This window comes from Giraffa tippelskirchi, chromosome 3, assembly GCF_054371585.1.
Source record: "Giraffa tippelskirchi isolate mGirTip1 chromosome 3, T2T-mGirTip1v1.2.pri, whole genome shotgun sequence".
Lineage (NCBI taxonomy): Eukaryota > Metazoa > Chordata > Mammalia > Artiodactyla > Giraffidae > Giraffa > Giraffa tippelskirchi.
This window is the reverse complement of record NC_137277.1, coordinates 105,571,055-105,590,048: the sequence shown is the minus strand read 5'-3', so window position 1 is coordinate 105,590,048 and position 18,994 is coordinate 105,571,055. Positions and strand designations below refer to the sequence as shown.

General features: G+C 38.8%; 1 protein-coding gene across 5 annotated transcripts in view; it reads right to left on the bottom strand.

Annotated features, from left to right (window-relative positions):
- Nucleotides 1-18,994, bottom strand: part of CACNB4 (calcium voltage-gated channel auxiliary subunit beta 4) — a 272,610-nt gene that overhangs the window by 123,836 nt on the left and 129,780 nt on the right. For 2 of the 5 annotated variants that reach the window (XM_081578070.1, XM_081578074.1), the window contains exon 2: nt 18,660-18,819. The exons of the other annotated variants lie outside the window; for them this stretch is intronic. In XM_081578070.1, coding sequence (XP_081434196.1) covers nt 18,660-18,665 — 6 coding nt within the window. In that variant the 5' untranslated portion in view covers nt 18,666-18,819. The remainder of the gene's footprint in view (nt 1-18,659; nt 18,820-18,994) is intronic. 5 annotated transcript variants of the gene reach the window in all.

Genomic DNA, 18,994 nt, shown 5'->3' with positions numbered 1-18,994 from the left:
GATGGACCTTTGTGGACAAAGGAATGTCTCTGCTTTTTAATATGCTGTCTAGGTTGGTCATAACTTTCCTCCCAAGGAGTAAGTGTCTTTTAATTTCATGGCTGCAATCACCATCTGCAGTGATTTTGGAGCCCCCCAAAATAAAATCAGCCACTGTTTCCCAATCTATCTGCCATGAAGTTATGGGACTGGATGCCATGATCTTAGTTTTCTGAACATTGAGCTTTAAGCCAACTTTTTCACTCTCCTCTTTCACTTTCATCAAGAGGCTCTTTAGTTCTTCTTCACTCTCTGCCATAAGGGTGGTGTCACCTGCATATCTGAGGTTATTGATATTTCTCCCAGAAATCTGATTCCAGCTTGTGCTTCCTCTAGCCCAGCATTTCTCATGATGTACTCTGCATATAAGTTAAATAAGCAGGGTGACAATATACAGCCTTGATATACTCCTTTTCCTATTTGGAACCAGTCTGTTGTTCCATGTCCAGTTCTAACGGTTGCTTCCTAACCTGCATACAGGTTTCTCAAGAGGCAGGTCAGGTGGTCTGGTAGTCCCATCTCTTTCAGAATTTTCCACAGTTTCTTGTGATCCACACAGTCAAAGGCTTTGGCATAGTCAATAAAGCAGAAATAGATGTTTTTCTGGAACTCTCTTGCTTTTTTGATGATTCAGAGGATGTTGGCAATTTGATCTCTGGTTCCTCTGCCTTTTCTAAAACCAGCTTGAACATCTGGAAGTTCAAATCTGTATAATTTTATAAAGGTAATAATATCTATCAGATCTAAGGGACTAGATCTGATAGATCTGTTAGATATTATTACCTTTATAAAATTATACAGACTAATTCCATGTCTCCACAGTCTTTTTTTGATTCCCAAATTCTTTTGTGCCTATGTGTCCTCCATACCAAACCTCCTGAACCTGATTTCAGTCATCCTAATGTGCCTTTCAATTAATAATAGTATCTAAATTTTATTAAACAATGTGTCAGAACTTTATTTCATTATGTACATTATCTAATTTGATTTCATCACCTCAATAAACTTGTAAGGATATTATTATTCCACTTTACTGACAAGAAAATAGACTCGAGAGGTAAATAATTCATCCAAATCCAAACAGTTAGTAAATGGCAAGCATTATGTGACTCCAAGTCTTTCTACAAAAATAAAGCCCATCTCATTATTCTATGGTCCCTCCAAGTTGTTCCATGTGCAAAGATCTAGTATCTCTCGATGGAACTCAGCATCTTCCTACACTTTCTATCTCTATTACTCTTATAAGGGCTACCAGCCCTAGTACAGTGTTAGATATGCCATAGGTACTCACTAAGTGTTTGTCTGGATGCTCAGAAATAAAAACATCCATAACCAGTTCTTTGGTAACATTCTGATTTATTAACTTGGCCTGCACAAAGACAACCAATAAATAGGCCTAGGATTAATTTACAAAGCTCATGCCTTCACAACAAATTCCACCTGTTTGTTGAACAGATATGTCACCGTATTTGCAGAGTAGGGACTTAAGAAGTTGCCCAGATGACCCCGTCTTTATGTGAATGGCGTTGGGGATCTAAAGACACATTCCTGCTGAAGGGATCCACCATTGTTCCCCATTACAGCTGTGAGCAAGCAAATCAGTGTGGCCCTAACATAATAACTAACAGCTGCGGCTTCATTATAATGTACAGTCTGTACAGTCTGTCTCTACAGCCCTCAGCCAGCCCCTCATTATAAATCAGGGTAGCAGAGACCAAGGCCCTCTGTCCTAGTCTGCAGTTCTTTTGAACATGACACAAAAATTCAGGCTATGAATCAGTAATTATATCTAGGCAGAATTATTTCCAAGGACCTTCTCATAACTCGACCATAAAGGAAGAACTGGTATGATTTGTTTAATACTTTCATTCACAGAGAAATATCTGGGGAGAAGATTTTACAGGAAAACAGCTCAGATTTTCATTGCCAAATACCAGAAAAACAAATATCTTTGTTCTGTTTCAAATTATTACACTTTTCTATCCGATTTTTTTAATATTTTTTTCTTTATAGTTCCCATTTGCTTTAGAGATAAACATAAGAAGGGCCGTTTATGGGGGCTCTTTCAAAGAACTGACCTTGTTTGCGAAGTCACGGAAGAGACGTTCGGTTTATGGCCATCACAGACATAATGGGTCTGATAATGACAGAGCTGTCAAATTATGATCTGAGCTTGGAAATAAAAGAGAGGAAGTTGCAAGGATCCTATTTTCAAGACAATGTCCCTGAACATGTCCTTGCAAATGAGAACAAGTAAGAAGAAATGAAGAGAATATACGATGTTCAGACAAGATTATTTCTAAACAGAACGCCTTTCAGCATTTTCTGTGACAAGTCAGCAACTCTTTAAATGAGCCCCTTGCAATTTCAGAGCTGCACCTGGTTTCATCGATGAGCCTTGTCATTTCCTCACTGGTTGGTGCAAACCAGTCCCATTTTACTATGCATAGAGAACACTGATGGCACAGAGACTTTGAGCTATAGCATTCATTCATTTATTCAACATCAATTTCTCTCTAATCCTTGTGCAGTTGTGGTTGGGAGGCACAAAAGAATGGTAAGATTTGATCCTTACCCTCCAGCATCTCACTTGCAGAGATAACACACAGACATGTGAAATGGTGACAAAGCCATATGGGGCTGCAGGTGGTCAGCACCTAAATGACTGGGATAGATGCCACCCTGCGAGTTCAGAAGAGTTTGGAAACTCTGGAAAGAGCCTCATAGATGGAAAATAATAAGAGTTGGAGCCTGTGCAATGTGAAAGCTGTAAAGGGGGTAGGGCTTCCCCCCAGAAAGGGAATGGTGTTCACAATTCTTGTATTTAAGATTGAACACTGCCTATTCATGCAACTGAGAGGGAACCACACTGCCTAGAGCAGGGTTACATGAAAATAGCTGAGGTATGTCCATAGGTCAGTGGAGTAGGATTCTAAAATACCCTGAATCTTCAATATATATCTTTAGTGCATCTCAAATTATTACAAATGGCTTACATTTGAAAGTAACTGGTCAAGAAACGATTAAGTTCCACATACACCAAAAACTTGTACAACATTTATTTATAACAGCCAAACAGTGAAACAATGCAAATGTCCATCAATAGATGAACGGATAGTTTATATCCACACACTAGAACATTATTTGGCAATAGAAAAAAAAGAGAAGCTGATACATGCTGCAAAATATACGAAGCCTGAAAACATTATGTTCAATGAATGAAGATATTGTACATATACACAGCAGAGTATTACTCAGCCATTAAAAGGAACAAAATTAGGTCATCTGGAGAGACATGGATGGACCTAGAGACTGTCATACAGAGTAAAGTAAGTCAGAAAGAGAAAAACAAACACTGTATTTTGATGCATATATGTGGAATCTGAAAAAAAAAACTGGTATAGACAATCTTATTTACAAAGCAGAAATAGAGACACAGACAGAGAGAACAAATGTATGGATGTCAAGGGGGAAGGAGGGTTGGGATGAATTGGGAGGTTGGGAATGACATCAATTCACTACTGATACCATATATAAAATGGATAACTAATGGGAACCTACTGTATAGCACAGGAAACTATGCCCGGTGCTTTGTGGTGACCTAAATGGGAAAGAAATCCAAAAAAGAAAGAATATGTGTATATATACAGCTGATTCACTTTGCTGTACAGTAGAAACTAACACAACATTGTAAAGCAGCTACACTTCAATAAAAATTTTTAAAATAAAATAATTTTAAAAATAAAAGAAAGAAGCCAATTACAAAAGACCATATATTGTAAGACCGGTTCCATAGGTATGAAAAGTCCAGAACCGGTAAACCCACAGAGACAAGACTGGGGAAATTGGGTGCAGGGAGGAGAGACTGCTAATGGGTATGAGATTTCTTCCTGGGGTGATGTGACAGTTACACAACTCTGAATATACTAAAACCACAGAACTATATACTGTAAATGGGTGAACTGTATAATCTGTTGTTGTTTAGTCACTAAGTCATGTTCCACTCTGAGAATTGTGTGCTAGATGCATGAATTATATCTCAATAAAGTTTCTAGTTAAAAAAATAACTATCGAATAAGGTAGGCTCTAGGGAGTAGGGTCTAAGAGTCTAGTGTGGAGGGAAACTTACAGTGTCACCAGTATGTTTACAATCAATACAGCCTAGTTGGAACTATAAAGGGAGAAGACCGAATTTCCCTTACCACACTCTGGCTCTTTTTACAAACACAGGCCTTTTAATTTCCTAAACCTGCTAACCTCTAATTTTAAATTTACTTCGATTTTTCAAAGAAAAAATAATTGTGAGGTTGGTCATGGATATATGTATACATGTCCTGGGGAAGCCCTGACACATACATCATGTTCAGTCACTTCTGACCATTCCCCAGGTCCCTCTTGATTTCTGGAGGAACTGAGGTTATTGAATTTCAGTTCATCCAGCAACCATTTATTGAGTTCCTGTCTTGGGGCAAGTACACAGGATACAAAGGCTAGGCAAGGGTGGGGAGAGGAATAAGAAAGGCATTCCTACTTTAAAGGACTTGCCAACCTGAAGGAGATAGTACACCTTTCTTTTCTCCTCTGTCCATGGGATTCTCCAGGCAAGAATACTAGAGTGGGTTGCCACGCCTTCCTCCAGGAGATCTTCCCAACCCAGGGTTCGAACCAGGTATCCCGCATTGCAGGCAGATTCTTTACCATCTGAGCCACCAGGGAAGCCCTCTTTTAGGACAGAGACTTAATAAAGGGAAATGGTGCCCTGTCACAAACACTGGCTGATCAGGGCAATAATTTCACCTATTGTTTCTCAAAGCAGCTACATAAAAATCACCTTGCTGCTCTGTGATGACCTAGAGGGGTGGGATAGGGGGTGGGTGGGAGGAAGGCTCAAGAGGGAGGGAATATATGTATACTTGAAGCTGATTCACATTGCTGTACAGCAGAAACAAACACAACATTGTAAAGAAATTATCAAACTAATTTTTTTTAATATATATATTTTTAATTACCTTGGAAATGTATGTCAACAAGACAAATCCTAAGCCCCATCCCAAACTAGTGAACTGAAGTTTCTGAGAGGAAGGCCAGGGAACATATATATCCATCTAATGTTAACTGCATCCCACTCTGCAAAACGCAAGCAATTTAAGATGCTGAGATTGTTCCCAGAGAATATGTGACTCTGTATAAATAACTAGATGAGCCTTTCCCCAGCTACATTCTGCAGAATATCAGTTCTTCAAGTAGTTAACAGGCATTCACTGGGGGAGCAAAAAATGGGTTCTGAGGTCAAATGACTTAGGGATATCTTTGGGTTAAATAAGGTGTAACTGGTTTATTTACCACAGAATGCAAGAGATTTGAATGGCCTACTGTGTGCTGTGAAAGGGCACTGAACGTGGTCATTACCAAACTTACTTGATGACTAGAGACCAACCCCTTTTTCTTTCACACATGTTAATAGACATACTAAATGAATAGGTAAAAACTCCTGACAAAATTAAGAGAGGGAGATACTCTGGGGGAAAAAAAAATTATGATCTTCTACCGCTTAACAGAAAAAGAAGCATATATAACAGAATAAGAATTTAAAAATTGTTTTTCCTTTTGCGGACTATTTAAGCAATATCCCAAATGCCCTTCTTGGTAGTCTGGTTGTCACCAGGAAAAAATATTCATTTACTGAGGAAGAGGATGTTTAAAAATCAATTTGAAGATTTCTTTGCTAAGAAGGTCCTCAAGACCAAAGCTAGCAGACTATGGCGTGTTTCCCGGGCTCGAGATGGAGACAGCTAGAACATAATTATTGTTCAGCCAGCTCCTGGTCTCCGGGCATCCTGGATCTCTGGAACAAAACTATTTCACAACCCTGGGATGAAGCCAAGTAATTTTCTTAGCCAGGAATCAAGATCAACTGCTGGAAGACTGAAGCCCTCAGAATCTGGACACTGCTTTTAACCTGAGCTCCTTGGGGTTAATTCAAAAGGCATCAGAAGAAATGGCCTAGTTTCCCAATCTTCAGCAGCATATAACTAACCAGTCAGTCACCCAAGCCAGAGTGGAGTGGTTCATCCCAGACTCCGCTCCTTTCCTAAGCTAATTAGTTATTAAACCTGCTGCATTTGTGACTTAAATATTTCTCAGTCCACCTCCTCCTCTATTCCCACTGCTACTGCCCTACTTGAGGCCTCCATGATCTCACACCTGGACTATTTCAAGAGCTTCCTAATTGAACTCTGCCTGAATTCTCTTTCCTCAAATCCATCTTCCACCCTGACCTATGCACATCGGATCACACCACTTTCCATTTTAAAAACCTTTCAATACCTCCCAATTACCTGCTGCAAAGAATCTTCCCCAAAGTGTGTTCTGCAGAACATTAATATAATACCTGGGCTTCATTCAAAGGGCTCTTTTGAAACTGGAGGCCAGTGTCATTACATGTCGGTGCATAAAGAGGACTATCCATCAGAGTCTGATCTGTCCCCTAATATTGCCAAAAGGTCCAATAATTTTTTTTGGAGACTCAGGACACAGAAGAAGCCCAATCAGTAAATCAGGAAATGCTTCCAGAATCTATCCATGTCCTTGGCTGGGGGATCTCAGAAGTTATTTTAGCATAAATACTTAGGGGATGATGGTCACTTTTTACACTTATAAAGAAATGGTAGATAACTGCATCACTTTGCTGTACACGTGAATCGTTGCAAATCAACTATACTTTGACTAAAAAACGTTTTTAATTTTTTTTAAAAAGAAATGGTATAGTTTACAGCCAGAGCCTGATGAATATCCCCAAGTTTTCTCCAGGTAGGCAATCTTGAACTTCGAAAGTATCCTCTTCAACTGAGTATGTGGAGGTGAGGTTTTATATTCACAGAATCTTGGCAAGCCCTAAATTAGGATGTGAAAATCAAATACCCTAAGAATCTGATAGATCATAACTGACAAAATTCTGGTTGAGTTTTCCAGAACAAGGTCTCTGATATGTGCTTCCTTGAAACATCGTCAGGAAATCTTCTTACTAAACTAGTCGGTAGGTTAGACAAATCTTAAGCATTTGAGTTGGCTGCTGGCTGGCATTTTGAAAGCCAGCTTCTCTATGTAAATGCAACACTCAAACGAAAAATCTAACAACCAGTTGCACATCTTACAGTCAGAACATATTTTACTTAAAAGGAATATGAATCAAAACATTCACAGAAACTAGGCTATGCATTTTCTTTTATTTTTCTTTTTTGTATTCTCTCTTTTCCTTTCTCTTAAAAATTTTTAGAGAGGTCCACCCCCACTAAGTTTGGAATGTGCCATGAAGAACTTCTTTTAGCTACCTTTATACCGGTGTGTATTTCAAAACTAGGCAAAACTATCATACTAATCAACGTACTACTCAGTCCTAATAAAATCCTGATGGTTATAATATCTTATATAGTTTGCATAGTTCTTTATTTTGCAGCTTTGATCCAAGGGATTTAAAACACATACACAAACACATGCACAAACACTCACACACACACAATTCAAAACAACATAGCTGATGAAAGCATCTATAATAACAAACAGTAATAGTATACTTCAATTATAAGACCTACCTCATCTTGCTTCGACACTGCACTCTGCACTAGCAATAATTAAAGAATTAGATTTATAAAATATGAGAAACTAATGTCTAAAAATAATATATATTATTTTATAAGTACATAAATTTTGAAAATGAAAACATTGTGTTCATATGTTTCCCAGCTTAGCTTTAGCATTTAAAGACTTAATCAGCATCTTTCTGTTGAGTATACCCATGGACCAAGCACACATCCTTCCAAGAGTAAACATCTGATCCTTAGAAAGTGAAAGTGAAGTTGCTCAGTCATGTCCGACTCTTGGGGACCCCATGGACTGTAACCTACCAGGCTCCTCTGTCCATGGGATTTTCCAGGCAAGAGTACTGGAGTGGGCTGAGATTTCCTTCTCCAGGGGATGTTCCCAACCTAGGGATCGAACCCTGGTCTCCTGCATTGCAGACAGATGCTTTACCATCTGAGCCACCAGGGAAGCCTCTGATCCTTAGAACTTTATTCAAATAAACCTCAACCGAGACAGGGCAATCAACATTTTATTCTTTATTATCTGAACTGGCTCTCTGCTGATGCACTAACACTGTTCTGTAGCAATAAGGACCAGCTCTCACCAGTGAAAACAGCCTGACTCTGACCCTAAAGACACTGCTGGAGGCAATGAGAAAATCTCCTCCCCAGAGTCCTCCTTACCTTAGGAATCATTTTTAGAGAGTTGAGGCATCTGCCATACATAGCAGGTAACCACCACTGTAATGATTAATCTGTCCTAGTGAGGGTGGTGAAGCAAGAGATCAAGATGAGCACCAAGCAACAGGAGACCCTTCTGAAGCTCCAGACACTGGAAGGACATGGTCTTTCCACCTCCCAGTGAAGAATCATGTGCCCCATCCTTGGCCAACTGGTCCACCAGTCAGGATTAGTGCTCTCTTGATCTCAGGACTTCCAGCACATCATCTGTACATTTCTCTAATGATAGGTAGCAAGGGCCTTCACTATGCCCATCCTATCATAATCCCTTTACCAGCTTCCAGAATTCCAACAGTTTCACTTTTTTCCCACAAAGAGACTTCCAAAACTTCTAATTTAAATATAATGCACACCCTGAAACACGCCATATATATGTACAACTCAATGGATTGTCACAAATTTTACATGGCATAACCATTAAGCAGTCAAAATGGACTTTTTAATAGAGACACAGATCTATTTAACTTGACTGAAAATGGCAAAGCCTGGCCTCCAAGCTAGTAGTTTCCATTGGCTTCCTATAAACCTTGCTAAACACAATGTGCTTTAACACTATAAAGGGAAGACTCCTCTCAGCATTCCCACCTCCACCCCGCTAAGTCAATATATCTTTTAATAAGGCGCCTGTCATCAAAATGGTAAAATCTCCAAATGCTAATCCTTACTCCCACCAACCCTCCCACAGTTTTATGTGCTAGGAATCACAATGTGATGACATTAGGAGGGATCCTAAGAATTAATTCTGGTCCGGTCACAACAGTGGAACAGAGCTGAGCCACAAGCTGGTCTCATCCCTGCTTTTCTATATCTGCTCATTATCTACAGAGATCTTAGTGGATTGTCATGGAAGCCCACACAGCTTAGCTTCTCGAGCTTTCTCCACAAAACTAGTATTTAAATCTCTTATTTTCCTCCATTGCTAGACCTTGTTGAAGTAATCCAAATCTTAATTTTTTAAAAAAGTATTAAAATCCAGGTCTCCAGTTTTAGTAGAACTATGAAAACAGTGACACATGTGAAAGCCAACTCACATCTCCAATGAAAAGTGACCAACAGCAGCACCGCTGGAGCTTTGCTGGCATCTTCAGAGATGTGTTTTAGGAATGCCTTCAGAGTGCACGCTTAATTGACACAACTATATTCAGACAAGGACCATTAATAGTGGGAATAAAAGCAGTGTCCTCTCCAGATGAGCCTCCATTCTTCCCCACTCTGCTCTTATATTACATGGGTGGCCTATAAGCCCTATTTGTTGGCTTCTGGTTGGGTTTGGCCAGTGGGAGCCCCAGCAGAGTTCAGAGTGAGGGGGCAGGAGGAGACTGGGGCATTTATCCCCTAGCTTCCTCCCTGTGGGATGCCCTTAGGCTGGCTGCATCCCTCCAAAGGCAAAGCTGGATCCTTCTTGATTAGCCTTCTTGACAGGACTCAGTCCTCCTCGGTTTCTATAATCATGCCCTTCTCTGGCCCCACTCAATCTAAGGGTGGTAACAATTCTGCAGTTACAATCGTGGGGGTACTATATTGTCCCCTGTGGTTTCCTTACACCCTAACAACTCCTTCTCAATTTATTAAACCCTCTCAAATTGTCCTAATTTGAGGATGCTATCAGTTTTTTTGGTAGAGATTCTGAGTGATACAAGCTACCCCCCCCAGAACATGTCATTTCCTTTTACCTTTTACAAATATTGCTGTCCCTTTTCTTTTACCTTTTAAAAATATCACTACTGAATTATGCAAGTATTTTCCTGGATTGGAAGCTCATGGAGATGACTCGAAAGTAAGAAAGAATGAAAATGGAACTTTGGTCACTCTTGGTTAGAGTCAAAAGTACCATCAACATGCAAATGTCATCAAGACCTGCATACAAATAACAAAAACGCTAACATTTTCCTAAAACACAAGACATCTTTTTGACATTCTCAAGTATTGAGCTTTTAATGTTCGTTTAAGTTTTATGGATGCATTATCACTTTAATCCATCAATGACTGGGGATTGCAAACCATATCTGAAAGCAACAGCAAACAAAAAAGCTTGAAAGAAATTACAATTTTAATCTGGATTTCAATCTTAGATAAAGAGCTCACCATTTGGGTCAGAGAGAAATCTCTTCTCTATCTTGGAGGTTCTCCCAACTCCCAATTGCTTTGTTAGCTGTCAAGCAAGCACCATACAAAATAATTTGCTTATACCATCCTTCACTGGTTTATTCCATTTTTTTAATATTATTAACCCTGGAATTTGGCATTGTAGACAGAATACTGCTCTAGAAAGCACTACGAGGAGCTTCTAGGGACAATTCCACCACAAATTGGGTCGTTCTGCACAAGTTGCCCCACACCTTTGAACCTCAGGGTTTTTTTTTTATTTATGAAATGAACTGAGGGGATGTTAAGTCTCTGTGGGATTTTTAAAATAAAAGTATTACAACAGAGAGTAAATAAATTCTTCCTATGAAACCTGGAGGCCACAGCCCAAAGCTGCTTCCCTTGATCAAGAAAGTTCTTTGAAGTCTTATATTTCACATTAAAACCTTGAGCTAATTTGACTTATTCTCAATCAAAAAAGAATGTTTATATTTTATTTTAATACAAAAATGTTTTACAATACTCGCCAATATCTATAAATCTTGAAATGTACTAACCCCAGTGATTGCAGTTCTAGGAAACTATTTTGGGGAAATGCTCCATGTATAAACAAAGATTCATATGTAGGAAAATTAACTATAACACTTATATGCAAGATTGAAAGTGGAATACATCCTAAATCTATCAGTGGACTAAATTCATTATGGTAATTCCACCCTACACACTCATTATGTCATTCAGTTATTAAAAAGAATAGATTGATGGGGAAAAATACCCATGGAATAATTTTAGGTAAAGAAAGCAAATCACAGAATAATATTTATTATGGTCTCATCTATATTTTTAAAATTACAAATAGGATGTGTCTGTTGTAAGTATGTTTTTCTAAACGTCAATGTATTGTGGCTTAGCTAGTAAAGAATTCACCTGCGATGCGGGAGACCTGGGTTTGTTCCCTGGGTTGGGAAGATCCCCTGGAGAAAGGAAAGAATACCCACTCCAGTATTCTGGCCTGGAGAATTCCATGGACTGCGTAGTCCATGGGGTCACAAAGAGTCAGACATGACTGAACAACTTTCACTTTTCATAGGAAAAAAAGGTCTGAAGATATACCCACTGAATTGTTAAAAACAGCTACCTTTGAGGAAGGGACTAGATGGGATATAGTCAAGGAAGACAAATTTTTCACACTCTATGGCTTTGTATTGCTTAAATATTTTTTCCTAAATACTCCACTCCACTGAATTTAAGATGACAATGATTTTAAGACTCAACATCAGATTATGTGTCACTTAGGGAAAAACTACTGTTAAAACTATGAGATGTCAGACTTCCCTAGTGGTACAGTGCATAGGACTCCACCTGCCAATGCAGGGGACACGGGTTCAATCCCTGGTCCGGGAAGATTCCACATGCTTCGGGCAACTAAAGCCTGAGCACCACAACTACTAGAACCTGCAAGTTCTAGGACCTGAGAGCTGTGACACCTGAACCCACATGCGGCAACTACTGAAGCCCATGTGCCTAGAGCCCGTGCTGCACAACAAGAACAGCCCCAGCAATGAGAAGCCTGTGCACTGCAACAAAGAATAGCCCCCACTCACCACAATGAGAGAAAGCCCACACACAGCAACAAAGACCCAGCACAACTAAAAATAAATAAATAATCTTTAAAAAACTACGAGATGTCATTAATTTAAGAGGCAGCCCCTTTTCAGATGTATCAAAATGTGTGTGTGGGGGGCGTATGCCTTAGGGTCAATAAAATACAATATATGACCTCAGAAATTTACAATACAGAAGAAAACTAACATTGGTACTCAAGGAAGATACATCATATTTATGTACCAAATTTTTAGTCTTCAGTTACCTAATAATTAAATGTGACCAGCAAGAGATCTTCTTTTTCTAAAATCAAGTATCTACCTAGCCTTTCTGGACCTCTGTGGTTTTACTTCTTACTCCACAGCATTCTCACACTTCTCAATAGGCCCAGAGCATCATGGTAACTGTGAAATGTTCTGCACTTCTCTACCTTATCAACGTCACCTACATAATATAAATATATAATTCCATCCCTATATTCTAAGCATCAACAATATGAGATTAAATGTGAGATTATTTGAAAATCTAATAATAAGTTCTTAATTCTACCTCTTGGATCAATAGAGTCATTGAATCAAATAAACCCCAAGACATTAATCTCCGGGACATCTGTTGAAATTGGATAGTAAGCTATCAATAATGACTCTCTGGAAACAAACTGGGGAACTAATTTGTTTATTCACTAACTATTTTAGCATGATGGTCATCATACTTTACTTGCTTGATGATAAATATTTGCCTCCAACTCTTACTTCAAACAATATTTAAGGGAATATTTGATTTGGGGCTGAAGTAAATATTCTTTACTCTTTCATCTTAGTGGCCTTTTGCTTTATCATAGAGGAAAATCAAACAGATTGTAACAAATGATGTTTTAAAAAATAATGAATGTCTCCTAGAATTTATTCTATTCCTGGGGTTTTTCTACTGACCAATTATTATTTTCAGTATACCCCAAAGGATAATAATGCTGAGCTGAAGAAAAGTTTGTAAAGCAAGAAAACACCAAACAGTAAACATTCTTGATAATTAAATCACAAAACAATTATTGAAACTTTTTTTGTCAATACTCTCCTAGTATACAAGTAAGAAGGAAAGTGAAAGTGTTAGTCGCTCAGTCCCGCCTGACTCTTTGTGACTCCATGGACTACAGTCCACCAGGATCCTCTGTCCACGGGTTTTCCAGGCAAGGATACTGGCTTTGTTTGCCATTTCCTTTTCCAAGGGATATTCCTGACCCAGGGGTTGAACCTGGATCTCCTGCACTGCAGGCAGATTCTTTACTGACAGCTATCAGGAAAGCCCAAGACAGACATAATTTAAAGAAGAAATATACTTTTCCTCAATCATTAATAAGAGATAGGAGAAATTTACTTCTCAGAAAGCTTTTGCTTTTGATTTATTTGACTCAAGTGTTTCCAGCTCGAATTGCTATGGGCTGGAAGTGCATGTGGGTTTTGGCAAGCAAATGAGCAATAGGAAAAGCATCCTTTTTTGGCTTCTAATATTAAAAATCTAAAATTTAAAAATATCTCCCTTTTAAAATATCTAGTCCTTTCAAACTTAAAATATAAAATCTTTGCAAAAAAAAAAAAAAAATATCTAGTCCTTTCAAAGATGTATGCCACACACACCTTCCTCCTTCGAAGATTCTGAAAAAACTCAAGGTCCAAATTCCAAAAGTGTTATCACAAAACACTGCAGGAATTGATCATTTCAAAAAGCAAATGGCATATGGTGGCATCTGTACCCCAACTAAAGAAACTGCTTATCAGCAAATAAAACAGAATTTTGGATTTGAAGAAACCTTAGAAATTATCTAGTCAAACCTTTTTGTTTTACAGGGGGAAGTATTGAGGATTAGAGTGATTACATGACTTGCCCAAGGTCACTGCTAGTCCCAGACCTCCAACTCCAGCACTTTTTCAATTACATTCCTTCACCCACTCTTCCGAAAATACAATAAACCAATCAACCAATTGTAAGGCTTTAGGAGACCAGTGTGTACTTTCACCTGTCAACTACTATAATACTTTTGGAAATCACTGTCAAAAGCCACGTCATGACTCTGAAAATAGACCACAGGATTTGATGGGGATATCAAAACCTGCCGAGTAATGAGTATGTTTTGTTCCCAAAAGCATAAGTATATTCATTATATGTTTAATAACTATAACAAAAACCACAGTATATGTTTCAAGGGCTTTATACATAATTTTTGAAACCACCCCAGATGCAGGTTCCATTATCATTGACACTTCAGGGATGTGGAAACTGATGCCCAGAAAATTTATGACATGTACCGAGGGCCACAAGCCAGGAAGTAGAGGACCAGGACTTAATCCCTGACAATTTTGACTGAGACTGTTTTTCATCACAACACTAATACATCACATACACAAGAATCATTACACAAAACAGAAAAAGTAAACTTGACATTTTCCGGCTCATAGACATGTTCAGTAGAAGATAAATTTTTTTTAAGTTTTATGGAGGTTAAAAAGGACTGAGAGATACTTTTAATTACAACCTGATCACTCACTGAACTTTTCAACAAATCAATTAATACAGTCATAACACTGACAGTCAGATTCTTTTTCCTGTATGATGCTCAAGCTGAAAAGAAAAGAGGGATCACAGAATAATATAAACAAAAAAGGTAAAATAAAAGGACTAAGTTATTCACAAACTATATGATCAAGCTCCTAAATGATTGACAGCTGCCAATATTCCTATTAAGATGTATTCAAGAGAATAGCATCGAAACATGTATATTATCATATGTGAAACAGAACACCATTTCAGGTTCGATGCATGAGACAAATGTTCAGGGCTGGGGCAATGGGATGACCCAGAGGGATGGGATGGGGAGGGAGGTGGGAGGGGGGTTCAGGATGGGGAACACATGTAAACCCATGGCTGATTCATGTCAATGTATGACAAAAACCACTACAATATTGTAAAGTAATTAGCCCCCAACTAAAATAAATAAATTTATTCTTTAAAAAAAGATGTATTCAGATCAATACCCTTGAACGAAAAGGAATTAAAGCAAATTCAAAACACCCTGCTTTAAATGGAAGACTTTTCAATATTTCTGAGAACAGATACAAAAGAAAAAAATAGGATATAGAAGTACTGATATTGCCTCACCATTTAAGAGAGAGAAAAATATTTATTGCCCAAACCACACATTTGTGCTTTAAAAAAAATACATAAATATAGAGTGAAAATAAGGATTGGTCTATTTAGATCTTAAAAACTGTCATGTGAGCTATCTGGGCCACCTTTTGATTGGGCCACACGGTTTTATCTTAGACTCTTCAAAGTCCTAAAAGTTCAAAGTCCAAGGTATAAAAATCTACAGCTCCCATCTGCTTGCCATTATTTTATGTGAACTGTAAACTCCCTCAAGTTTACACACTACTAGTGCCCCATCCTCAATAAATGAGATCCTAGGCATCTGCTCAAATGGCCTCTCTTTCTGTAGCAGTTGTTGCTGAGTTCACAGTCTGCGTGACCCAATACAAACACACCACAGGCACCTAATCAGCCCGGTTTAGATCAGCATACAGAGTCTCTATCTACACAGCCTTCTTGGTATAATTTTGAACTTAGTGTCATAGAAATCTGAGCTCATGACTTGAGTGTTATAAAGCACTAGTGGGAGATGGAAGTAAAAGAACACACACAGCACATTTAGTTACATCTCCTTGTCTTCCTTGGGGGTTTTAGCTTACGTAGGTAAGGGATGTTTAAGGGAGATGGTGGACCGATTGTTGAGAAACTGTCCACACAGAAGGAATATCCAAGTTGAACTCTGATGGAAAGGGAAGGACTAGGGCAAACGGCCCATCCTCACCCTAAAAACGTGAGTTTTTTGTTTTTCAATCATTAGTGCAGATCTTCCTACAGAGGGACACATGGAGTCTCAAGACCACAGTCTGAAATCCTGATTGACTCATCATAATTGAATAGGAAGCAGAACACCAGCAGGAAAGGAGATACAGAAGCCCCTAGTGAAAGTCAGGGATCGATCCTAATGTTTCCCTTTGTCGCTCAAAAATGGAAAGTATCAAGAAACAGGCAAAACTGATGACCTCGGAGAGGCAAATTCATGGGTTCTGACCAGATCTAAGGAACTTCTCTCTTTAGCTCCATGACAATTATATTGAGAAGTTATTTCAGTATATGTTTTAGAAAGCTATCATTGCTAAGGATCAATTAAGGAGAAGGTTCTGTTCATCATTTAACAGACAGAACAAACATCAAAATTGCTGAGTAAAACAAGTTGACTTTCATAGTCCAATTTATCACACAGACCATAAGCAGAACTTGGTTTTCCTCTCTGGTCAGTGATGAATTCTTTCACAGGACAGGCCTGACTCTTTGGAAATAGGCCAGAAAGACTCTCCAACCCCAGAAGGAATCTTCTGATCCACCAAATCCTAAAGACCTCTGGTCTAAACATTTCCAAAAGAAATCTAATTCTCAGTAACCCTTGAGTGTTTTTCCAAAGATCCCTAAACACATAAAGCCTTCTGTTTGAAGTTTATCCTCCTTCCTAACAAACACAAGGACGTATCTTTGTATTTTAAAATCTTATTATATCTTTTAAAAGTAGCAATCATTTATTCTCTTGAGGATGTATTGCTTTTCAACCCTCTTGGGTATCTTTATCTTAAAAGCAGTTTAGGTTCCTTCTCCAAAAGCTCTATGGCAGAAATTACCCACTTAGAATTAACCGTCAGTTAGCAAAGCATGGAGAGTGTCTAAACATGCATGTCTGTCAATGTAGGCGGGTGAACAGTGTGTGTACATCTATGGGCACACAGACATGTAGGCAAACACATACAGTTACATGGCTTATAGAAAATGAATAGTTTAAATATGAACATACAGTTGTCCTTATAATATGTAAGTAGATATAAATTTACATATGTTTTTAATATATACATATACATTAGATTCTATAAAATTTACCTTTGCTCTAAGAGTTCTAAAGTATTATTTAAAACACCATGTTTTAAGTGAAAACACTTAAGAGAATATATTTCCCTCCCTACTAAATGCCTTGAATTGTGATCTGATCATCTGTTTTATTGAAAAAGATCAGGTCTCTCCCTCTACTTTCATATTTAAGCATTTGAAAATGGAATAAATTATGTCAGAGAAATCAGCTATTAATTTTATGGGCAATTAAGCCTGGCTTCATGTTACAAAGTACTCTTAACAGTGTGAACTTCATTTAAAATGCTCAAAATTCCAGAAGGTCCACGTAGGAGCTTTCAATTTTGCAAAGCAGCTCCTGCATAGGCCAGTTTAGTCCTCCTGTGTTCAATATTTCATCAAGTGAGAACAGGACTTCACAGAATGCAATATACAGTAGCAGGTTTAGAATAACATACTTACATATATATACAACAACAGTCTGAAATGATACACCGTAATATGTCAATGGCAACTATCTCTGGGTGGATTTTAGGTAACTTTTTCTACTTAGCTGCTTCTTTCACTATCTCTATAAGAACTTCCCTCCTACTGTTGATATAATAACCCCTGATGCATGAAAAAAAATTTTTCATACACTGATTTCACAAACATCAAAATACACAATGAATCCATTTATAAAATGTGTTTATCAAGGAGCAGATTGTCAAAGTCAATTGTGCATCAGAAAAAAAACATTGTGTATACTGGGGGCCAGCCAATGAAAAGTATCTTGGGCTCTAAGAGCTGCACAAAGACCCAGTGAGGGCGGGGAAGGTGGAATGAGGCAAACTTCCCATAGGAGACAATATAGAGACAGGCTGCTCATGATGGATGTAACTGACCTGGGCTGGGTGTGGACTCACCACATTATCCACTACACACTTCATTATGCATGTCAAGGGAACAAAAGGAGTGACGTGACGTTCTCCGTGAAACCTCCACTCCTGTGTGGGGCCCAGCTATGGGACACCAAAAGGTCTTTTGTATGCATGCTTCCTTATAAACCTAAATGATGCTGACACTTCACCACCCTTGTAGAAACCAGAGCAGAAGTTAACAGACTTGTCCAAAAAGGTTCCAAAAGCTCCCGTCTAAAATGCGCAGACTTAAGTATGTTGCAGCACACTCCTGTTCCTCTCTCTTTGTATTATATACACAGTACACAAAGCACAGAGAGTTACGAGCAAAAAATCTAGCGTACCAGGAATACACTATCTACCTCTGGACCAGACCTTAGGAAAAAGCCTCACATCACAGTGCCAAAACCTCTCTCATACTACGGGGAGGTGAGGTGCTAACAGTGTACAATAAGGCTTTGTTCTTATTCAGAATAAATGATCAGTTCCCAGGTGAGATGATCTTATGACAGGCTGACTGGGTGAACACACTGAATAGAATCACTTATGACAGGTAAAACCCCGCACACCCCATGAAGACATCTGCAACAGCACAGAGTGCTGGGACACTTGTGGGTGGCTTCCCCAACCCCCCAAAGAGAAGCGCCATACTCAGCGTTCAGTGCCTGTGTATTCTTGGCCTGCAGCTGGCCATCAGCACACCTATCCACCAGACCTGTTCCGAGAGCTTAGCTTGCATCTGGGCAAACCCCACACTTACAGCCATAAATGCATTGGCATTGAGAAAGACTGCAGAGGATGTGGCTCTCCAGGTGTGGCTTTATTTTTCACTTCACCGGGTCAGCTATTTAGGCCTAGTCTTCTCCATTGGCTTGAAGCTTTGTTCACACCATCTCGGGTAACACATCACATTATTCTTCCTTATAAAAACAAATAAACTCAAATGAGCATTCACAGACAGTTTACCCCTCTGAACAGTTCTGCCTTCCCCCTCAGACTTATGGGACACGCTTCTGATCCCACCCATCAGAAAGCCTCCCCTACTTTTAACTGAGGATGGGCCAGGTATCTTTCTCAGTTCCTCGGGTTTCCCAC